The sequence below is a fragment of the Myodes glareolus genome, chromosome 3 (assembly GCF_982192425.1).
Source record: "Myodes glareolus chromosome 3, mMyoGla1.1, whole genome shotgun sequence".
Classification (NCBI taxonomy): domain Eukaryota; kingdom Metazoa; phylum Chordata; class Mammalia; order Rodentia; family Cricetidae; genus Myodes; species Myodes glareolus.
The window spans coordinates 29,672,671-29,697,309 of NC_142028.1; the positions used below are offsets into that span (position 1 = coordinate 29,672,671).

At 46.3% G+C, this 24,639-nt stretch overlaps 1 protein-coding gene across 2 annotated transcripts; it reads right to left on the reverse strand.

Moving 5' to 3' along the window:
- Nucleotides 1–769: 769 nt before the first annotated feature.
- Nucleotides 770–24,316, reverse strand: Usp18 (ubiquitin specific peptidase 18). Of its 2 annotated transcripts, none has more exons than XM_085687058.2 (12): nucleotides 24,158–24,316; nucleotides 17,545–17,659; nucleotides 17,156–17,407; nucleotides 16,231–16,327; nucleotides 15,109–15,254; nucleotides 8,238–8,317; nucleotides 6,611–6,757; nucleotides 5,739–5,834; nucleotides 5,109–5,276; nucleotides 2,854–2,985; nucleotides 2,394–2,443; nucleotides 770–1,208 (listed from the first exon to the last, which is right to left on the reverse strand). In XM_085687058.2, the coding sequence occupies exons 3-12, from the start codon at nucleotides 17,298–17,300 to the stop codon at nucleotides 1,163–1,165; spliced, it is 1,107 nt and encodes a 368-aa protein (XP_085543184.2). In that variant the 5' UTR covers nucleotides 17,301–17,407; nucleotides 17,545–17,659; nucleotides 24,158–24,316; the 3' UTR covers nucleotides 770–1,162. The 2 variants fall into 2 exon arrangements, with proteins under 2 accessions (XP_085543184.2, XP_085543185.2); XM_085687059.2 differs by lacking the exon at nucleotides 24,158–24,316 and adding an exon at nucleotides 23,318–23,340.
- Between the last annotated feature and the right edge of the window lie 323 nt (nucleotides 24,317–24,639).

Consider the following 24,639-nt stretch of genomic DNA (forward strand, 5'->3'; position numbering starts at 1 on the left):
TAAAAGAAAAATAAATGATCAAAAAACGTCAGGCCAAGGGTCACTGAGATTGCTCAGAGGGTAAAATGGCTTTGCATATAAATTTTTTATTGTTTTTATTAAGCTATATATTTTTTTCTCTGCTCCCCTCTTCCCTTCTACCCTCTCCCATGAACTTCACACTCCCAATTTACTCAGAGATCTTGTCTTTTTCTACTTCCCATGTAGATCCATGTATGTCTCCTTTAGGGTCCTCTTTGTTGCCCAGGTTCTCTGGGATTGTGAATTGTAGACTGGTTTTCTTTCGTATATATGTTTTACCACCTGAGCTCAATCCCTGGGTCCCTCGGTGGGATGAGAGAACTAATTTCCAGATGCATGCCATGACACAGACAGACAGACACACATACACACTAATAATAATAACAACAGTAATTGTAATATTTTTTCAGTCAGGGTGATATGTAGCCAGTGCATGCCAGTATAGTCACACTAGCTGTTGCAACACTAAAACACTTCCTTCTGCTGTCCCTGACACTCCAATTCCTCCTGCTACCACTGATTCCTCTCCGGTAATGCCTGGATGCCCAGTTTCCCAACTGTGGTCATGTCTTGTACTGAAGTTCACATCAGGACCATGATCTAGCCAGATCCACTGGTGAAATTACCCATTCCAATTGATCCAGACCTATGTGGGATCATGGCTAAGTATTTGCATTACAATTATACAATTATATAACAATTATATTCATGCATTTTCTGTTGTTGTGACAAAATACCTGAGGCTGAGTCATGTGTAATAACCTTTATTTAATTGAAAATTTTAACGGCTGGAGGATCCAACCAGCATGGCACTGGCATCATATTGTGGACCCCTGGTTGCATCATAGCATGGTAGAGAAACAGAAAAACGAACCATTAGTGCACAGAAGAGAGAGATCCCATGGACCAAATACCTCCCACTGGGCCTTGTCTCTTAAAGGTTCTACCACCTAAATATTGACACACTAAGAACCACACCTCCTGCATGTGAGCTTTTAGGAGACGAGCCACAGCAATATTAACTTCTGCTTATAAATAAGGTTTAACTATGTTTTTTAAATTATGATTCTCATTGAAGGTGCAGCAAACATGGGTACAGGAAAGGAAAATGAGAGTCCACCACTGCCTGTGAGCATATCCATCAGGATCCGATCTTCGTGTAAACCAAGAGATAAGCAGTTTCCCGCCTAGAAAGCAAACAACACATCAGCACGGAAAATGAAGCATCCGCAGTGAATCCAGGACACAACATGCATCAGTAAACTCCCAGCTCTTAGGTCAAGCATTCATCTAAGCCATGACTCGCCTAGCCATTCCCTGAGAGGGGTAAAATTGTGACCTGAGTGAGTGGTCATTAGTTGGCATCTAAATCATATGGTGAAAAACTGTGGGACCACAAAATAAATCTAACTCTGCTTTTGCAAATCCACTCAGCCATAGAGCCAGTTTCGGTTGTCCATATGCTGTTCACAGCCTCTTCTGTGCCACAAGGGCGGAGCCACGCAGCTGCCACAGGAGCTGTGGAGCCACAGCTGAGAACTTCCTCCCTCGCTCTCTACAGACAGTCTGCCAGTCCCTGGCCTAAAGCAGAAGGGCATCAGGAACATTCGGAAACAAAGATCTGGCATCGTATAGAGACTCTTGGAAGAAACAAAAGAAAGCTGGCAAGTGGGCTGAAGGAGGATTTCAACCCAATCGTATCAACCCCTTTATTTCTCAAGTGGTCCAGCCTGCCTCTGAGCTGAAGTCATCTCGGATCACCTTTTGTGTATGCCATTGTCTCCAGACCAGAAAAAAGGGCCGACAAAGCTTTACAAAGACTCTTTGATCTATCTTCATCCTGCTTTATTTTTCTCTGCGGTGTCCCCGAGTAATGATTGGTTTTAAGAGCTATTTGTTGATTCTTACTAAATGCAAGCGACTGCCAGACATGAAGAGATAAAAAGAGTGACCTTTTCCCCTCAAAGAGTACACGTGAAAGAAAGTTATATAAGCAAGCATTAAGAGATGGTCTTTGTCATAGGGAGGTGTGCTTAAGATACAACTATAGCACATGAGAAGCCCACGGATTTGCTTGGGTCAATCCATAAAGGCTTTGCACCATGGGAAAAGGCCATGTAGCAAAACACAGGGGGACTTTGCAGTTAGGTAGGAAATGGTAGACACGGCATTTGGACTCCATTACAAACCCACAGGCCTTACTGAAATCTTACTATCAAGAAAATCCCAGTGTAGTGGGCAGGGTAGTCACAGATGAAGCTAGCTAGCTAGTCTCAGGGGAGTCATCAGAATGTAAGTAGCAGCTGAAGTCATGAGAGTTTTCCCACGGCCAAGAATTCAGAGTGAGTTCACCAAGCCGGCCCTGCTCTTACCAGCGGTATCTGTGATTGCCGTAGGTACACTGGACATCCTCCCAGGTCACCTGGGAATGCAAAAGGAAGAAGTCAGAACTTCTCAGCTCAGTATTCGGTGTTCCTAGCATATGTGGTACTGTGATTTGCCCTGCTTGACAAGTTCATTACTCTCTTTAAGCGTGGTTTTGGTTATGCCTATCCCAGAGTTATAACTCTGACCTTAGAGGAGTTCCCATGGTCTGAAGCACAGGGCACTGAGCCTAGAGGACCAGAACCTGGGCCCTGCGCTGAGTGTGTGTGTACACTTATAAACCAGGAGCAGTTTTCAAGAAAGAAAAAAAAAAAGGACTTTGCACTCATAAACAACACCTCCATTCAGAACACAGGCTCCATGGTGAGGATCCAGATAGCCCCAGGCTCCGGATCTATTAGAAGTAGCTAATCTGGGGCAAGCAGCAATTTGGATGACATTTCTCACCCTACAAACATGGGAGTCGTTGAAGCAGAACCATTTTCCATCCACAGGATTCCGGATGTAGGCACAGTAATGACCAAAGTCAGCCAACCCCACATGGGCGACCACCGCAAAGAGTTCATAGTGCACTTCAGACTGCAGGGAGACAAAGGCAGAAATGGTTCAGCTGCCATCCCTCCATCCTACCATCATGGACTCTCCTTCTCTGGAACCGTAAGCCCAAAGTAAACCCTTTCTTCTGTAAGTATCCCTCCCTGGTCATGGCGCTTTAGGAACCAATTCAATAGATATCAGGAAAGCAGCATCGCTATCACAGATCAAGTAGAAAATTGCCAAAAGTATCCATCAGAACTGACACTAAATCATGCCATTCCCTCAGAACCTTAGGAAATCAAAGTAAGAGCTAATTCTCTGTGGGAAAGGGAGAGTGGTGGAGAGAGATTGGCTGCCTGTGAGTCAGGTCACCACGCTAGTCAGAACGTGTTCCACATGTTCCACATGTGCACTGTGCTCAGTAGGCACGGAGTTCCGCAGCCAGGGTCCCTCGCAGTTCCGTGCGGGTCCGAGCCACAGCTCCCCTCCAGGACCGAGAAGAGGGTGTGAGCCCGGAGCCCACCTCTCTCCACAAGTCACTAGTACCTCACACCCTTGGAGCACAGCCATTGGAGGCACCAGACAACCAAGCGAAAGCACCGCAGTGAGGCAGATGAGGGCCCTCCATGCTAATGGGATGAGAGGAGAGAGCAGACATGACACCTGCTGTGTAAAGATGGGCCGTATACTCCAATACCGTGGTTCTGGCCGTGAATCGGCTAACATACCAATGTACCAGAACAAACATTCCAACACTGGAACCACATGTGTCAGATCTAAAACTTGCAAATGTAACATTTCCTACTTCAAACCTCCAAGGAAAAGACAGTCTTTTTTTTTTCTTTCTCAGAATCTTCAAAGAAGTTATTAACTTGAGACAACGGAATTAAGCTTTCCCCTAGTTAAATTTGGTCCAGCAACTGGCTACTTTGATAATATCCTCAAAGCAGGCTCTGGCTTTTCAATTCAAAAGTTTAGTTGGTTCTAAGAACCTGGAACTTTGTGTTTACTTATGTGCCTGAGAGTATTCCCCACGTCATTTCAAACAGGAAGTACTGAATTACAGGTCCCTTTCCTCACTGCTCTGAGGCATTTCCAGAACACCCAGTGTTTAGAAAAAGGCACCTTTCCGAATCTTTACAAGTCAAGGCAAGGGCTGGCGGTGGCACTGGGGTGATGACCCACCACTGCTTCTCGGCCCAGCAAAGGCTTGATAGTAAAGTCTGTCACGGGGAGGGAAAGAACTGACCCCCACAAGTTGTCCCGACTCCACTCACGCCATACACATACTCTAACAGATAAATAAATGCAACTTCGTAATTTTTAAAAGAGAAGCAAAATAAAAAGAAGTCCCAAATGCATATGTGCTTTGTGAGTCATGCCAAACTGCAGTTGGTTCTCCACTGTGGTATATGCCAAGTACGGCCAACAGGGGGCCTGGGTCCCTAGATGAGAGCCCGACCCAGGAAGTGTTTGACCCACCTGTCACCTCACAGTCTGCTGACATGGACTAGAGCACTTATGAGTGACTGGTGCCCAGAAGCTAATGGGGAAGGACACAGAGCCTGCTGGACGGTCACCTCAGAAGGACACAGAGCCTGCTGGACGGTCACCTCAGAAGGACACAGAGCCTGCTGGACAGCTACCTCAGAAGGACACAGAGCCTGCTGGACGGTCACCTCAGAGGGACACAGAACCTGCTGGACGGTCACCTCAGAAGGACACAGAGCCTGCTGGACGGTCACCTCAGAAGGACACAGAGCCTGCTGGACGGTCACCTCAGAAGGACACAGAGCCTGCTGGACGGTCACCTCAGAAGGACACAGAGCCTGCTGGACAGCTACCTCAGAAGGACACAGAGCCTGCTGGACGGTCACCTCAGAAAGACACAGCCTGCTGGACGGCTACCTCAGAAGGACACAGAGCCTGCTGGATGGTCACCTCAGAGGGACACAGAGCCTGCTGGACGGCTACCTCAGAAGGACACAGAGCCTGCTGGATGGCTACCTCAGAAGGACACAGAGCCTGCTGGATGGCTACCTCAGAAGGACACAGAGCCTGCTGGACGGCTACCTCAGAAGGACACAGAGCCTGCTGGGTAGCTACTTCAGAAGGACACAGAGCGAGTCTGCTGAGATGAATGAAGGACCGAAGACAAGCCTCACCTGTTCCTTGGTATCACCAAGTTCTTTCTCAGTTGACAGAACCTGACTGAAATCCAGGTGCTGAGGGAAATACACTGAGTGGCAGATCTTTTCTGTCCTTGAGTTCCTGGTCGAGAATCTCATAAGGTGGATGGTCAAGGATTGGGGCAGATGAGTCAGCTTCAAAACCTGACAGAGCAAAATCAGCGTGACAATGGAGTCCTTGGGCGCCATAGATGGGCACATTCAGAGCTGTGTCCAGGCCGGCAAGGTGCTCTTTCCCACGAGGGGCGTGCAGGGCACCTCCAAAACTCTCGTGACTGAGTGTCACTCACCACACATCGCCACAGAAGACCTCTGCTCGGGCACAGGAACTGTCTACTCTATAGGGCTCTAGCCAGATCCTACGGGGAAAACCCTACCCACGGCTCTTGTCCCTTAAAGGTTCTTCCTGTCCCTCTCAGTGTTAAGATCTAAGAAGCCAAGTCTGAAAGTATGCAGATGAGAAGCCCTGGGATCCCAGGTACTGGCTGGACCCAGGTTCCTTATGTCGGCCATTATGAGATGCCCTTAAGGGGCCTGCAAAGACCCACCAGGAAACCCCACGGGCAACCCCAGACTGTGAGGAGGTTGGATGGACTTGAAGAGTACCTGTTTCTGAGCTGTCTTCTTCCCGCAGCTCTCACAGAAGCACTTCTCCGGGCCTGCTAACTCTCTGGGCTGGGAGAAACAGCGCAGGGCATCCTCCTGCCCCACCCAGGAGAACAAGAGTAAGCAAAGGGCAACATCCATGTTCCTCGTCTCAAAAACAACCCTCTGCCCCTGCCAGCGGAAGCCCAAGCTTCGCCACCCTTTAATTCCTATCCCCCTAAGTAGGCACATGTGATACCTGGGGCAGAATTTCACCCACTGCTGAGAGAAACAAAACAGTGGGGACTTGCCAGGGGGAGAACGGGAAGAACGCAGAAGGAGGGAAAGAAGCATCCTCCTCCAAGTCAAAGGAGAGATTGGCCCAGGGTACACACAGGAAACACAAGTCACTTTTTAAAAACTGTATTGTTTTTGTTTTCTTTGTTTTCTTTTTATTTATCATGGTAGGGGAGAATTTACATGCCAAGGCACATATGTGGAGTATAAGAACAAGTTTTCTAGTTCTCTTCTTCCACTGTGTAGGATGCAGGGATCACACTCAGGTCATAACTATTGGCAACAAGCACTTTTACATGCTAAGCCATCTTGCTAGTCCACAAATTACTTTTTAAACTGCAGGGGGGGGCTAGAGAAATGGCTCAGAAGTTAAAGAGCACTGGCTGCTCTTCCAGAGGTCCCTAGTTCAATTCCCAGCAACCACATGGTGGCTCACAACCATCCATAATGAGATCTTATGCCCTCTTCTGATGTGTACACTGTATACATAATAAATAAATAAATCTTTTTTTAAAAAAAATCCAAGGGTAGTGATTGAAGCAAGGGGAAACTGGCTACCTCGGGATGCACAAAGTCTCTGATGAGAAGTCTCTCACCAGTGTTTTCAGAGGCTTTGAGTCCACGTCAAAAAGAGGAAGAGAGAGAGTGAGCAGCCAACTGATTCTGCTGCTCTCTGCGTCACAGCCCAAACAAATCAGGGACTCCTTCGTCCAGATTGCAAACAGAGTCTGCAGGCGCTCTGCCTGCAATAAGAGAGAGCAAGGAGGTCAGATGACCTAGGTCATGCTAGGTCAGGACAAGTGAATTTTAGACAGAAACTCTAGAAATGACTGACACAAAATTTTGCTTCCCTGCACACAAATATAACTGTAGTGGGTCTGTTTACAGACTGTTTGTTTTTATATGTGAAGCCTTAGTCTTTAAACTGTTTAGGTTAGTAAGAATTATAGGTTAACAGTCAGCCATGCTTGTCATACTTATAGTCATGTTAGTTAGGTTTTCTAGATATACAGAAATATATGACAGATGGATAGGTAATCTTCAAACACTTCATAGACCTAGATAAGTGTTTTAATAACTTAGAATTCTGTTGACATGAGACACAAATGCTCCTGGCAGCACCAATCTACTCCCAAGAGGATGTTGGGCATCCAAGACACTCCATATGGAATTTGTCTACTTCTTGGCAAAATGACCTGTTGGACAAAGAACTGCCCTTGCCTCTGCCGCTGGCAGTAAGCGTGCTGTCCATTCCAGATGAGCAGGACACAAGGAAAAGCGACTACTGAACCTTGCCAAGACAGGGTAGGACAGCATTTCAAAATTCCCTGCTTCTGAAAATGGTCTGTCAGATATTCTGGGCCTGTAGCCGAAAGTGGATGCTCTAACTTTGCAGAATAACACTGGGTGATTGTCTAGGCAGCCAGCTATCTCTGCCTTTTCTTGCATTTTTCAAAAATTGCTTGCTTGCACTTCCTGCTTACTCAGGTAATATTTTCCTTCTCAGGTCTTCAATGGGATTGAAGACTAAATGGTTACAGTTACATTCCTCTTATATCTTAACTAAGAGTATATCAGGCACTAGATGCTGATTCTTCAGGATAAGACAGGTATTGGAGTAATCTCTGTAATTTGGCATTTACCTATGATCTGGACATTTAGTATGTGTTTCTTACTTGACTTTGTCTTGTTGGTGGTAGTTCCATTTTTATTTATGCTATTACCCTTTCTTTCTCCTGAACTGAACTTGATAACCATTTTTATTGTATATGGTTTTGCATTATGTTTAGAACCTTCTTATTTAGACAAAAAGGGGAAATGTAGTGGGTATTCACTCTGCCCATGACCTTGGGCTATCTGGCCCAAAAGAGGCAGACCTTCTCATCACCTCTTTAAAGGAAAGAGGGAAAAGGTCACTCTCTCTTGGGGGGTGAAGACCGAGTCAGGTGATATGAAGCAGCATGTGATTGGTTCCCAGTTTTCCAAGGGCTCTGCAACTGGATTTACCATATCCCATATGTGTGAGTGTATTTTTCCCCTTTCATGTCTTAATAAATCCTTGGTACCCCTTAAACAGACACACGTGGATTTCCCATAACAGATAACCACACCAGGGAGGTACACCAAGCAAGACTCATTCCTTGCTCATAGTGCACACAGTAGTGGAGCAGGTCCCACAAGCCACATCTCACATCTCTGACTTCCCCAGATCCCAGCCCTTACCAAGTCCACGTCAGTGATCTGGTCCTTAGTCAGGTTCCAGATGGTAAGGTAGAGATGAGCAGCGTCGTGCTGGACACACACTGGTCAGAGGGAAACACAGTTAGTGAGGAGACGTCTCATGTTCTTGTAGAGCCACCAGGACCCCAGCCACAGGAACACAGAAACACTCCCTCCTTTATCCTTCCCTAGCCTTCCCTGACTTTCTAAAAGAGTAAATGAAAAGCAAGTTTGGTGTTTATTTTTTAAGAGTTCCTCTTAGAACTGAAGCCACAGTCTTTCTCTCATTAGCCACCTCTACAGCCTCTGTCCGCTCCCCCCCCATCCCCCTACCCCCCAGCCCCCGCAGAACTATTTCTCCCACTTTTCTCCTGAGCAGCTCCTATGACGGGACTCTTCCGCCCCCTGGTGGTCATCTTATTCATTTCCCCAAGAGCAGAGCCGAGTCAGACCAGGGTTCCCCAAAGGAGCCAGAGGAAAGGAGGATAGAGAAAAGACCAACTCCATGTTAGATGACCCTGGCTAAGATGAGCAGGAATGTTGCAGGGAGCTGTAGGTCTGAAGTCGTGAACAGACACAACTGACTTCAGTGGTGTTGGTCCAAGGGAATGGGAAGTCAGAAAAGGCGAGAAACACGCTGCGGACTATTTCACAAAAGGACAGATCTGTGCCACAATGCAAAGACAGTTCAGGCTAAGGCACTTTCTGTGAACATGCTACACCTTCCATCACAGCACCGTCGTGATAATCATAATACATATCACAGCAGAAACTTGACGTCCTATGGTGTGTTCTCTGACTTTTGGCCAGTCCTGCTTCTAAACTGTAAGCTCCCTGGAGGTAGAATCGCTGCCATTCCTGTTGCCTTGCGCACATCAAATGTACCATGATGAATGTGAACAATATATGTTAATTGAATATATTAATTAATCTATATAATGAACCCCAACTCAAAATTGATTTCCCTGGGGAATTGGGTACAGAAGGTGTGTCCTGTCACACAGCTAACAGATGTAAAGAAAATTGGATTAAGGTGTTGTGATGGTCAATTTTGTTTTGCTTTGTTTAGATTTATTTATTTGATTTTATATGTATATATGTACATGTGTGGATATGTGTGTAACATGTGTATGCCTGGTACTCTTGAAAGTCATAAGAGGGTATCTGACCCTCTGGAACGGGAATTACAAATAGCCAGGCGTGGTGGTGCATGCCTTTAATCCCAGCACTTGGGAAGCAGAAGCAGGCAGATCTCTGTGAGTTCAAGGCCAGCCTGTTCTACAGAGCAAGTTCCAGGACAGGCTCCATAGCTACACAGAGAAACTCTGCCTCGAAAAAACAGAAAAAAGAAAAAAACAAACATGTGAACCACCACATGGCTGACAGGAACTGAACCTGGGTCCTCTGCAAGAGCAGCAAGCGCTCCTGACTGCCGAGCCATCCCTCCAGCTCCTGTGATGATCAGCTTTAACCACCAACTTGACACCATCAGAAAACACTTGGGAAGCGAGTCTCAGTCAGGGACTACTAAGGTAAAATTGACCTGTGACTCATTTGCAGGGTTCATTGGCATGGGAAGACCCAGCTCACTGTGGGTTGCTCTAGTCCCTGGGTCTGGGCTCAGAATCGTAAAAGAGCAGAGAGAGTAAGCTAAGTATCAGAAGCACTATGCACTCATTCCGTCTGAGCTTGGTTGTGGGTGTGACATGCCCAACTGTCTCGAGTTTCTGCCTGCCACCCCAACTCCCCAGCTATGACAGACTGTACCCTGGATTTGTGAGCTAAAATAAAGACTTTCTGCCCTAAGTTGCTTTTCATCGAGGTATTTTATCACAAGAGAAATGAAACTAGGACAGTTGCCATCTCTAGTCATTTGTTTAAACCTCATCTGGCCATCCCAGAGCCAGAAGTCCCAATGATCTACAAAATGCAAGCGTGCTTGTCTGTGCCACTATGTACGGGACACTTGGGAGGCGCTACACACACCAGAGAAAGCGCATGTCCCTGAGAAACCATACTCTAATGGAGAGCAGACTCCAGCTGATCAAAATTCAAACAAGAATAAAAGGTCCCCAGGGGACACAAAGCACCATGGAAAGCCGAAGAAAGGTGAGAATATAAATGAGATGCTAAAAAGGATGGCGTCTAGGAGTTTATTTATTCATAAAAGCAATTAAAATGCTCACAACATAAAACTGGAGGGCTGACAAGACGGCCCAGAGAGCAGAAGCACTTCTGAGCAAGCCCAAGGACCTGAATTTGAGCACTGGAGCCCACTGTGCACGGAGAGCATTCCCAAAAGCCGCCCTCTGCCCTCCACGAGGGCACCATGTCAAACACGGTGAGGCACTCATGTGCCTGTACTGGTATATGAAAAACAATAAATAGGTAGTTCTTAAAAAATAAAATCATGTAGGTCAAACCCACATTTAATAGCATACTGTGTGAAGGAAATCTGAGATTTTCCTCTAAGATTCACAACAAATTAGGAATATCCTTTTTTTAAGGTAGATACAAGAGACCCATCAGATACTCAAATATAAACTGAGACATTGGCTGTTCTTCCAAAGGTCCTGGGTTCAATTACCGGTACCCACATGTCTGTAGTTCTAGTCCTAGGGGATCCAACAACTTCTTCTGGCCTCCAAGGATATCAGGCCCATACATAGCCATAGACATATATACAAGCAAAATAATCATAAAAACCCTTTTTAGTAAGTTGAAATCTGGATTCTTTTAAGAATCATGAAAAACTACACTCCCCAATGTCTCCAAAGGAACACAATAACTTGCTAGCAATGGGCCCTAAAGGAAGGAAAACTAATAAATTGTGTGACAAAGAATTCAAACAAATGATTACAAGGAAATTTAATGACAAGAGAATAAAAACATCAATTAACTTAAAAAAGGAAAACCATTATATGAGTGAGAAATTCAGCATACATATAGATATAATAAAGAAAAATCATGGCACTAATGATATCATTAAGTTTTAAAACAAAACAAAACAGTAGATAGCCTCAGCAGTGTTGAGCAGGCAGAAGAAAATTCTAAGTAAGAAGATAGGTCTTTGAAATAACCAAATCAGAAAAATGAAAACTAAGGAAATTAAGAAAAACTAAAAACAAAGTCTATGGGACATACAGCAGACAATTAAGCAAGAAAGCATTCACTATGCAAACATTCACAGTGCCGGTGTTTGAAAGAGGGGACTGGGAAGGAGAGGCACAGCAAACCTACTGAATTCATCAAGGACAACTTTCCAGATCACTTGAAGCAAATATAGACATTCAAGTCCAGAAAGTTCAAAAGGCCTCCTAAAGATTTAGTTAGAAAAGACTCTCCTTAAGGCAAGAGAGTGGGATGAGACACACAGAGTCCTGCAGCAGCAACAACAACAACAAAAAGCCAACCAAGTATATTATACCCAGCAAAGCTATCCTTCAGAAATGAAGAAAAATAAAGGTTTTCCAAGAAAAAAACCAGAAACCTGAGGAATTCTTCACCAGGTTGACCCCAAGAGAACCTAGATAGTAGAAGAGAAAGATGACACCTGACATCATAAAAGTACCTGACAGGTACCTTCTGTGCACAAGGAGAAAGAGAAGAAAAGTGCCTACTCACAAGGGTGAACGAGAAAAAAGGACAGAAACTAGGTGTGATGGCACACGCCTAAAAACCTAGCGAGCAGGAGGCAGAGGCTGGAGGACCAGGAGCTCAAGGTCAACTTAGCTACATACTGTGCTTGAAGTGAAGAAAAGAAAAACCGGAGGAGGGAGAGGAAAGAGAAAATGAGGAGGAAGAAAGGGAAGAAAGAAGGAAAAAAGAATAAGAATTATCCAGAACAAAAATAAATAAATAAATAAAAATTAAAAAATAATAATAATAATAAAAAGAAGAAGAAAAGAAAACGCTTTACTGAGTCAGGTAAGCCAGGCCCAAAAAGAGGAATATGGTATGTATTCACTCATAAATGGATTCTAGCCATAATTAAAGGTCTTTGAGCCTATTATTCGTGATCCTAGAGAAGCTGGATAGGAGGGTGAACCTGAAGAAAATTCAGGTAGTTTTCCTCCTGGAGATTGGAAATAGACAAGAGTCCCAGGTAACCTCGGGTGCATGGGGGGGGGGGGGGGTAGGAGGGTTGTTGGAAGGGGAGAGGGTTAGAGAGAAGGGAGCAGGGGAGGAATGGGGAAAACTCGGGGGACTGAGATGGGGGGAGGGAGGAAGAATAGATATGGGATCAGGGAAGAATATATCTCAACTAAGGGAGTCATTTTAGGGTTTACAGGAGACTTGATTATAAATGAGATCCCAGGTCCAAGGAGAGATCCCCAGATTGTTCTCTGGACAGAGGAGAGGGTGCCTGAACTGGCCTTGGCCCATAACCATACTGATGAATATTTTGCTTATCACCATAGATCCTTCATCTGGCGATGGATGGAGATGGAGACGGAGACCCACATTGGAACACTGGACTTAACTCCCTAGGTCCAAACGAGAAGCAGAAGGAAAGAGAACGTGAGCAAGATCAGAGGGAACCTTCATCCGACGATGGATGGCGATACAGACGGAGACCCACATTGGAGCACCGGACGGAGTCCCCCAAGGTCCAAATGAGGAGCAGAAGGAGAAAGAACATGAAAAAGGAAATCAGGACCGCGAGGGGTGCGATCACCCACTGATACAAGGGGACTGATCTAATGAGAGTTCACCAAGGCCAGTTGACTGGGACTGAGCGAGCACGTGATCCAGCCAGATTCTCTGAATGAGGCCGGATTCTCTGAATGTGGCTGGCCCGGAGTCTTTCTGAAAAGCCATTGACAATGACAATGGGACTTGTTTCCTCTGCATATACTGGATTTCTGGGATCCAGTCTGTTTGGATGCTCACCTTCCTGGACCTGGAGGGAGGGGGGAGGAGCTTGAACTACCCACAGGGCGGGAGACCCTGACTGCTCTTGGGGATGGAGTGGGAGGAGGAGAGGGAGTGGGGGGGAGTGGGAGGGGGTTGGGAGGAGGGGCGGAAATGGAGACTTTTGTATTTTAATAAATTTTGAGAAAAAAAATAAAATAAAATAAAATAAAAAAGAATTATCCAAACAAATACAGAAATTTCACATCATTACAAAAGCATGCCTCATTTACCAGTGGTGACAGTTAACGTAAACCGGCCCAGTTCCCCACTGACGTATCTAGCAAATGATGATATAACATCAGTGGTGTGATAGCTACAAGAAAATCACTTTAGGGTAAAGACACACAGAACGAAAGTGAAGGCTGAAACTGATGTAACAAGAAAAGAAAAACCAAAGGCTGTAGCTACACTCGTGCCAGTAAAGTGGATTAAAATTCAAACACTGCCAAAGGGGACAGAGAAGGTCAGTATGGGACAAGAATGCAGTTGACCCAACAAAAAGACGTAGCAATTGCAAACGTATACACTCCCAAAACTGAAGCACCCAATTACAGAAGGCAAATATTCCGAGGTCTAAGCACAGAGCTAGATTCCAAAACTACCTGGGTGCTTCACTACCCCCACCTTCAACAGTGGACAAATCATTTGGGCCAAAAAAAAAAAAAAATCAACAGGGCTGCTGAGATTGATGACTCATCACAAGAAAGTACTCGATGTCCAAGACCTGCAACCTGAGTGTGACACCTAGAACCCACAGTGGGAAGAATCAACTCCCGAAGTTCTGCTCTGGCCTCTACACACATCTGTGCTACCCTCGCTCACACACACATCGCATACACAAACATAAACATCATAATAATAAACAAAATTTTAAATCTTTTTAAAACCAACAGACAAGGAGTTAAACAATATGATACACCAAGTGGATTCAACATTTACAAAACATTCCCAATGAAAAGAGAGGAATAAGCTCCGGCATTCAACTGTTGCTAGTTCATTCCGTTTATTATATATTTTATAAAGGATCAGAAGAGAAGAATTCAAGGTGGACCCTTCTGAGTCAAGTCCTCAGAAGAAGAGACACTGTAGCATCGTCTGTGGCTGTGATAAAATGCGGAGAAAAGGCTTTCTCTGGTTTACACTTTGAGATCACAGTCCATCACAGAAGTTGAGGCAGAAACTCAAGCAAGAACTTGAAAGAGAAACCATGAAGGGATGCTGCCTGCTGGCTTCTCTCTGACTCATGCTCAGCTGACTTTCTTATACAGCCTGGGACCACCTGGGACCACCTGTCCAGGGAGTGGTGTGGGCCACAGTGAGCTGAGCCCTGCGACATCCATTAACAATCAAGACAATCACCCGTAGGCACACCCACACCCCAGTCTAATCTGGGCAGTCCCTCAACTGAGATTCCCTGGTCAGGTGACTTGACAGTTAAAAATTAACCAGGACAAAGGACAACAGGGAGGTTGACGGTGTGTTTTGGCAAAGGCACACTTGGCTATAGGCAACACAAAGAAATGAGTGTTTAAATCAGCCTGGTCTACAAGAGCTAGTTCCAGGACAGGCTCCAAAGCCACAGAGAAACCCCGTCTCAAAAAAAAAAAAAAAAAAAAGAGTGTTTAAAGAGAAAGATATGCTAATTACACAATGCATACATGTATCAAATCAACACACTACACCCTGAAAATAGGCAGGTGTCATGCTAGCTTCCTTTAAAGTCACTTCAAAGCAGCAAGCGGATAATAGTCACAAAAAATTCACACGTGAAGCTTTTCCTTCCAAAAGTAAAGAGATGTGTGTTTCAGATCAACGCCAATGCCTCTAACAAAAGGGGTCTGGAGTCTCCCTGCCCTTCGCTGACCAGCAGCCGTCGCCCTCACTCTTTCCCCCAGGCCCCCTCCCCAGCCGACACCGTGTGTCAGTGGGCACGGGCCGGAGCTGAGAGGGCTCTTACAGGACACGTTGTACTTCTGGAGGCAGTAAGCCAGCTCCAGCGGCAGCACTGCCTTCTGCCGGCTGTCCTGCATCTTCTCCAGCAACAAAAGCAACTGGAAGGGGACGCTTCTCTTCCGCTCCTCTGTTCCCCACGGCACCGTTATCCTGTCAAGTAGAAACAGCCAGGCGGTTCATACCCACCCTTCTCCAGGCCGGGAGCACACTGAAATCATTTAGAGAACTGCAAAGACTTTCCGTGTCCTTGCTATTCTCGGAATTAAGGTAGAATTACGGACTGGGTAGATTCATGCATGTACTCAAGTGATTTAGTATTAGGAGGGAGATCAACACAGTCCCACCCGACCCTGCTCAACCACCACATTAAGGAAGGAAGCTGCACCACACTCTGGGCCCACACTAGAGTGAGCAGGCAAATGTCCAGCCTGAGGTACTTCATACTGCAAAGGCAAATACTGAGTTAGGTCCTGGGAAGAAAGAACAATATGGCAGATGGCAGGGTTTTGACAATGGTTCATTTAGCTACCGGCATTTCTCACTTGCTTTGTGGATAAGCAAAACAAAAAAGCATGGGGCCAAATAAGTCACTAACTAAATGTGTGCATCCATTCACCGACTTTCTCTGATGCTGGTACACTCCCAGCGCCAGATCAGTGGCCGTCATCCTTGCTTGCACTTCAAAAGTGTCTGAGGAGTCTTTTAAAAAGCACTAGTGGGAACGGGAGAAATGGCTCAGCAGTTAAGAGCACTGACTACTCATCCAGAGGACCCGAGTTCAATTCCCAGCATCTACATGGTGGCTCATAACTATCTGTAACTCCAGTTCCGTGGGCTCAACTCCCTCCTCTGGCCTCCATAGGCAAAACAATAAAATAATAATAATAATAATAATAATAATATTTAAAAGCACTAATGATGCTGAAACTACATGGAAGCAGGGACGAGCATTGTCTATTTTTAAACTTTGTAAATGATGCTAACCTGCTAGACAAAATATGCAAGAAAAGGTCTTTTCTCAGGCATCTCTGGAAAGGAGACTTGAAGGAGTCAAAGTCATAGTAAACAAATGGAAATTCTAAAACACCAACGTTATGTACGTTATCAGGCAGAATCAGAGCTGTACCTCTTCAATATCTTCCTGAAGTCCACATTCAGCATCAGCACCTGAACCAAGGAGTTCAGGCAACAGGTCTGTCCGATGTTGTGTAAACCAACCAGACCTTTAAGACGAAGAGGGGGAGAAAGAAGGCTGAAGGCAAGACATAACACTCACCAAAACTCAAACGCTTTTCTTGGCTCTACAGAGGACATGGTATCCAGAGAAACACTCTCACAGACACGGATTTCGCCGGGGAGCTAACAAGCATCAGGCTTTGAAAACTTAAACGACAGAACAAGCCGGAGTAACTCACTAGATAAGAGCGCCATCGCACATTGACAATGATCAGCATAGTGGGGGGTAGGGGGAGAAAGCGTAGCAACCCTGAGAAGATATCTGGGGAGCTGCTCACTTCCCTCACTCCGTGTTTCTACCCCGGTAAATTAGCATGGGCAGCAGCGGGACTCGGGGAGAATCAGCGTCCATCTCGTTCACACTGGGCTCAGTCCTCTCCACAGAAATTGAGGGCACCAAAGGCAGCATTGGGGAGACCCGCCAGCCCTAAGCTTAAAGTTTGTTGGCTCAAGAGGCAACAAACAATGTTCAAGAAGAATGTGGGAGAATCAAAACTAGTATTTCTAGACATGCCAGCAACCAGCCTCCCTTCCCACCCCAGCCACAGGCTCAGCTGACCCCAGAAGGTGAGAGGCTGAAGAACAAGAGAGTAGCCCGAATCTCAGAGTCCTGGACAAAGAGCTTCAGACACAGGAAAAGGCAAAGAAATGAAAAATCCAGGGGCAATGGGTTTTGGCTGCCAAATCAACAGAGCCCCTTCTTTAGCAGATAGAAGCCACTAACATGAAAGCAATGCGGAGCATGCCACATTCACAACAGAGTGGGAACGAAGCACTTCCATACGCTGGGAAGCAGGAGTGGAGGCTCTACTGACCGTGAGGGCGGTTCCAGGCACTGCAGTGTTCTCTAGACAGCCCTTTCTTCCTCGTCATGTCCTCGTCCTCCAGTTCTGAGGAGTACTGAAGGTCAGCCACGACTGACGGGCAGGTTTCCCTCAGAAACCCAGACCCCTTGCCCATTAGTGATCCACGCCCAAACCCCGAGGCTGGGACTGCCTGACTGAGGCTCAGGATTCCCCAACTTCACTTCCAGGAAGAGTCCACTCAAGCCAGGCACACAGGAACCTCTGTGGGAACACACAGCAACAGATAACACTGAGATGGGGGACACATGCATGCCATTGACGCTGACTGCTAGAGGGAGACTGGTTTAGCTCTAAAATGGGAATTAATGACAAGCTGGACATCCCCAACCCTTCTTTACCTTTTATCCTTCTTCAGTATGAACTTAATGCTGGCCTCTTCCTCCTCCTGGGTTCTTTGTCTTAGTAAATGGTCTGGACCAAAAACCAAAGATCTCCTTGCCCCGACTCTCAATCCTTAAAAGTTGGAAAAGGTGTCAATTCTACTGGCCAAAGACTGCTCACAAGCAGACCCCTCGCTCTCCACAGCCTCGAGCCCCTGGGACACGCCTGCAGATGTCTAAGGTCTTCTCTCTAGGGAGCTTGTCCTAGGTCCTCAGGAGGGCTTAATGGTCATTCGTTTTCAGCACTTTGTGCACAAATTTACTCAAATTCTGATGTAAGGACTAAGGGTCTCTGTGTGGAAATGGTGACCCGCAGCTCAGGTTCCCCGTGCAGCAGACAATCCTTCCCAAACTCAGAGGACAACTGAGTCCCTTTCACCCAAACCAGAGATTCATAGGCACGAGATCATCGTACAGATGAGGAAATGTCCTATGATCCGCCAACACTTGCTCTTACTTCCTCCTGACAGCGCAGGCCTCAGCCACCTGTAAACCGCCCCCCACCAAAATTCTCTGGGATCCCTGGAGGTCCCACATGTATTTCAGAAGAGAAGTCATAACTTCTGAGCCAGGTCTCACCTGCCCCTCTCCAGCGAGCTTGGGCAAATGCCAGCCACTGCCAGCCACAGCAGCCAGCTGGAAAGAGCGCGCTGGCATCTTCAGCTAGGGATGATGTGGAAGTGGAAAACACCCAGCCATCCTCAGCGGCCATGTGCCCTTCGATTCCCCCAGTTCCCTCTGAAAGGGCTTCAACTTCTGCGTGCAGCTTCCTTCCAGCCCTCAGCCTGCCCACAGACCTAAGCTGAAGCACCGTGTCCTCTGTGTCTCCTTCTCTCTCTAGCCAGAGTGGACAAGCAACACAAGAGTTCCTCTGGGTTTCTCTTTCCCCATGGGCAAGTAAGTCAAGAGGCCTGAGAGCCCGTCGGCTATGAAACACTAAACCAGCTGGATTCAGCGAGGGCCCGCTCAATTAGATTCTTCTCGAGACAGAGGCTGGTGTTGGGAGGTTTCCTCGCTTGCCCTCCATCTTATTCATTGAGGCAGGGTCTCTCAGGTGAATACAGACTAGACAGCTCACTCCAGGATTCCCTGTCCCCACCTCTTGAGCGCTTCGAATTGCAAGGAAACGGCCAGGCCCACCTGGCACCTACACAGGTGCAGGGAGCCCAACCCCTGTCCTCACCCAGCCAGCGTTTTACCTAATGAGTTATCTCCCCAGTCTAAAGGTAAGGTTTTCTTTAACTACACGCCTGTGTTCCCATCTGTGTGTGGATCTGTGCTCATGCCCCTGGAGACCAGAAGAGGGTGCCGGATCCCTTAGAGCTACAGGCTGTTGCCCAGTTTGGTTGGCAGCAAAACTTGTGACGTCTGCAAGAGCAGTGTGCACTCTTAACCACTGAGCCATCTCTCCGGCACCAAAAGGTGCCATTTTTAATACATGTGGATGGCTACATGTCTTGTATCAGTTTATAGTCTGTTCAATGGAGAGAACCAGTCAGAACTCAGTGGCTAAACGAGTGGCCTTGTAACAGAGTTTGTTAAAGATAAGAGGGCAGAAGGGTGTGGGTGCTAAGGCTGTTAAGCCAGGCATGGTGCTAAACATCAGTAATTCCAGCACTCGTGAGGCTCAGGAGAGGGAATTACAAGTTGGAGAGCAGCCTGGGCCACAGAATGAGACCCTAAGGAGAGCACAAGAATCTGAATCTTGATGCAAGAAAAGTAACACGGGTGGTGTGCAAACGTGTGGTGTCTGGAGAAAGGGGATGTGGGTAAGGTTATGCAGAGGGCTGTAAGAATATTTGCATAAGGAAATCTGCATAAGGAAATCCAAACTCAAAATAAAAGGAAATACAGTCTAGAAATTTACTAAGTGCTAAGCTAACAGTCACAGAAGCCCAAATCGAGACCATAATAAGATATCCTTGTACACTTTCCATCCGGGAGCAGTCAGCAGCTTTGACCATCTGATCATCGCATGTCACAAATGTGTTGAAGTGAAATGCGATTTCACTCATAAATATGCAGTTAGGGGAGAAGGGCTTTGGTTGTTTTGGTTTTGGTTTAGGATTTATTTGTTAGTTTATGTATAAGTGCTCTATCTGCATGTATGTCTGTATGCCTGTATGCCAAAAGAGGGCAAAAGCTTCCACTATAGACAGTTGTGAGTCACCATGTGGTTGCTGGGAATTGAACTCAGATTCTCTGGGTTAAGCCAGTGCTCTTAACCTCTGAGTCATTTCTCCAGCCTCAGTTTGATTATTTTTTGAGACAAGATGTTACTTGAAGCCAAGACTGACCTCAAACTCAATCCCCTTGCCTCAGCCACCTGAGTTCCAAAATGACTGGGAGCAATGCCACCACACCCAGTAGAAATTTGCATAATTCCTGTGTGTCAATTAAAAATAAAATATATATTTAAATTTTTTATTGATCCAAGCATTGGAGGAGATATGGGTAAGTAGGATTTTTTTTTTAAACTTGGAGACAGAGTTTCTCTGTATCCCTGGCTACTCTGGAACTCCAAACTCAGAGATCTGCCTGCCTCCACCTCCAGAGTACTGGGATTAAAGGTGTTTGTCACTACCGCCAGGCTGGATTGTTTTCTTTTCAAATATTAGTAATGTGTGTATGTTCATGCGCACACACACACACACACACACACACACACACACACACACATGGGTACATGCCACGGCACACATTCAGAAATCAGAAGACACCTTGGCTGAGTTGGTTCTGCCTGGGGATTGAACCCAGGCCCCCAGGCTTGTGCAGCAAACACCTTTACCATGATTTTTTTTAAGATTAGAAGTTTCTTATTGTATTATTTACTTGCCTCATGTGTGTGTGTGTGTGTGTGTGTGTGTGTGTGTAGATGAACGTCATGGCACACAAAGGGAGGTCAGGGGACAACTTGCTGGATCAGCCTTCTCCTTCCAAATAGGTCCCAGGACTCAAATTCAGGACATTAGGCTTGGCCGCAGGGCTTTCAGTCACCGAGCCAGCTCACTGCCAGTCCCCAAACGGGATTCTTAATGCTACCAGGAGCGGACTATAAAACAGCCCAATCGCTTGGGGGAATTACTTGGTGTCATCTTTTAAACTCAAATTCAATATCAAAATTTCAAGAGATTCTTTTTTACCTTCTCCCCTTTCTTTACTGTTTCTTTGTTTGAGTTTGTTTTATTTTGCTGGTGACCTTTTCCTCCCTTCCTTTCTTTCTTAGCTAACTAATTTGTTTGCAGTGCTGGAGATGAATCTAGGCGCTCTCAACATGCTCGGCAAGTGGTCTACACTGAGCCACAGCTACACCCCCTAAAGAAATTCTCAGTGTCCTTGGAGAAGTGTGTGACGTGATCACAGCAGTACTGTTTGTACTGTTCAAACCTTAGATACCGTGTGTTCATCAATGGACATGTCTAGCACATGTCACAACAGGCTGAATTGAGAAACAAAATATTTACTCAAGGGAGCTGGAGAGATGACTTAGTCTTAAGAGCACTTGCCACTTTTGCAGGGAACCTGGGTTTGGTTCCCAGTGCCCACATGGCAGCTCAGAACTCCAGTTCCAGGAGATGTGTTGCCCTGATCTTGCCTTTGTGGTCACTGCATGCATGTGGTGTACATATATGCATGTAGGCAAACCCTTGTATGCAATTTTAAAGTAAATAAATCTTTCAAAAAATAAAATATCTACTCAAAACAGTGACTCTCAGGCCTAAGGAGATGGCTCAGTCTGTGAAGGGCTGGCTTAGCAAGCATGAGGACCTGAGTTCGGGTCCCCAGAACTCACATAAAAAGGTCAGATGTACACATCTGTAGTCTCCAGAATAAGAGACCCTGTCTCAAAAGAGAAAGTAAATGGCTTCTGAGGAGCTACACTAAGGGTGATGTCTTGCCTTTATGCACATATCCACAAATGCAGACACACACACACACACACACACACACACCATCACCACCACCACCAATAAAATTTCAGAAAACATTTTATAACTTCTTACTATAAATTTGAACTTGATGTCAATGAAAAATTATACTATGCATTCATCAATACAAGTATGTGACAAAAATTTCTAAATAGAAAATAAAAATCAAGTTTAGGCCATTGTCCTGAGGGGAGGCAAAGGCATGAAAGCTTGAGGAGGGTCAGTTGGGGCTCAGGACAGTCGGCTTTGGTAGCAGAACAAGCATCCGAGGTTTATTTCACTATGGATCAGTTCACGCACCCTGGACTGACAGCAGCAGATGCGGTCTAGCTCAGGCCTGAGGGAAGCAACCCTCATGCTATGCCAAGCACATATGCAGCTTGGGAGGCGGAGCCAGTGCACACGGAGGGCAAGACTACAAAGCTGTTTGGCTGATAGGGGGGTAAAAGTTCAGGCCGAGCCTGATGGTGACTGTGGAGCATGCCTGTAATCCCAGCACTCAGGAGGCAGAGGTAAGCGGGTCTCTGTGAGTTTGAGGCCAGCCTAGTCTAGAGTGAGTTCTGGGACAGCCAGGACTATCCGGCGCGTGGGGGGTGGGGAGAGGGTTCAGGCTGGTACAGAGGCAGGTAGAGCACCATGGGGAAGGAAATCAAAACAAAGGGAACTGAGGAAGGTGGTAAGTGGGCAGAGAGGATGCAGCTGAGGCAGGGATGACATACATCTGCCGGAGCAGAGGAAGCTGTATTCCCAAGCTCAACCCCTGACTCAAAACACACTGGTTCCAAAGCAGAAACCTAGCTCCACTCACCCCTTCTGAAGCTGTATCCTTCAAATGAGGGGAAACGGCGGGAATAACCACCATGGGTAACCCACTGATGTGGTCATAGAGTCAGTGAGGGCCTTGAGGGAAAGAGCTACAGAGTTAATGACATGATGTGGGAATTCTGGGTGGGGAGTCCCTCCCTGGCTATTCACTCATGGGGGGAGGCAGCTATAAATGCCCTGAAAGGAACAAAATTAATATTATCAGCAATATCAAAGTAGCCTCATCTTCAAAACTTTTGAGACAAGGTCTAGTAATGTAGTCCACTGACTCAAACTTTTTTGCATAGATAGATAGACAGACGGACAGATGGATAGACAGACGGACAGATGGATAGACAGACAGACAGATAGATAGACAGATAGACAGACAAATAGATATTAGATAAAGTCTCACTTCGTAGCCTAGGCTGGCCTCAAATTCTCAACACAATCCCGTCCCGCCTCTCCAACGCTGTGATTACAGGTGTGAGCTGAACCATCACATCCAAACCCTTGGTCCTCTTACCTCACTCAGTCTGCCCAGGGCTAAAATCCCCAGGGATTACTAAAGGCCCAAACCACTGTTCTGGACTTTGAGCTCATTTGTAAGGATCTGCTCACATTTTAGGAACAATGGGAATGTGATGGACAAGCTGAGATCTCCCCAGGGAAAACCTAAACTAGCAGAGCATCTTGGGGCCCCTCTGGCCCGTGTGGAGTGATGAGAATTGGTGCTCTCCTGAGCATACCCTTAGACATATCCTCAGCCCGGAAAGGCAGATGCCTCTGTCCGGTGCCCACTGGAGCTCTGGCCACAGTCCAGGCACCTCGTACACGCCATTGTAAACCTTATCAACCTAACGTTGACTTAAAGTGCCAAGATTGCGGAGCACAGGCTTCTAGAGTGAAAAAAGAAAACAAACAAGCAGAAACACCTCCCTTTCTAAAAGGCCCTCTGCTTGTGCGCAGTGAGTCAGGGAGAAAGCCATACAACCCACCTCTGGGCCACTTTCTGCTCAGCTTATTCTTCTGAACACAGAAGGGAACAGGTGTCAAAGCTCTCAAAAGACACTTCGCAGGGAATGTCCTAAAATGTTTTGAAATATTTACTTCACCTTCTGAACCGATTTCAAAGTATAAACTCCCTCCATGTTAGGCATGAAATTAAGTCATAATTTTGAAACAGCTTGAACTCGGACTTCCAGAGGACTTTTATGTTTAAAGGTATTTGGCTTCCTTCGCAGAAGATGAAAAGCAGGCCGGGGAACAGGTTTAGAAGATTTGACAAAAATCTTTCCACTTTCTGAGTTCACTGGTTGTACTTTTAGGAGTTTTCCACGAGTGTGTTTGTGTATTTGCACGAGGGCATACAAAAAAAAATGATAGTAAAAATAAGACATAACCTAAGTGTCCATGAGTTACTGAAATAAATACGAACTTCTCATACAACACATCGGTTAAAACACTAGCACTGAAAGGTAAAGAACAAGAAGCAAGTTACAGAACGACGTTAAAGATATTCATTTTATGATTTTTCTGATAAAGTACACATAAAACGATACTGAGTTAATAATTAAGCGAAACATCTCTACACATCTGTCTACGTTGTTTGGACTTCTAACACACCACTTTTGTAATTTCTTTTTCAAAGTAAACGTAAAGCATGCCTAAGGTCCAAATAAATATATCTGCTTGGGAAACAAACCGATTGTCCCCGTAGATGCATGCCAAAAATGCAGACTGACACTATTTGCGGAGCCCAAGTAAATTCTTAATCATCTGGAGTTACATGAGCTCTGGTGGATGAAGGAAACTTCCAAAGTTAGCCACAAACTTGCCTCAAGCACCTCGCGTCAAGCCTCCAACGCGAAGACCGAGATGGGGGGATCCGCGACGAGCTCCGGAGGAGGACACGGTGCAGCTACCGCGCAGCGGGACAGCCACGAAGCAGCTTGTCAGCCTCGCGGCTCAGGAACAGCTGCGGTTCTTAAGGCACTGCCGCCCTGGGTCCCGCCCTGGCCCTCCCCGCCAAGCCCTCTGCACGCCCGGCCACATCCCCCTCACCGCCAAGCTTTCGGTTTCCTCTAGATCCAAAGGAAAGCGAAACTCAAGACAGCGAGCGAGCAGGGCGCGAGCGAGCGAGCGAGCGAGCGAGCGCGAGGAGCACGTGTACACACGCCCAGGGAACCCGTGGTCTTTTGCACCGCATCTAAGCATCCTCGTCGGACCTGACCCGGTGACTCCCGGGTACACGGTCTTTTTTATGTGCAATTGTAAGATTGGAAATGCTCACAGTTGCTGTGACTGCTGCCCTGGGAGC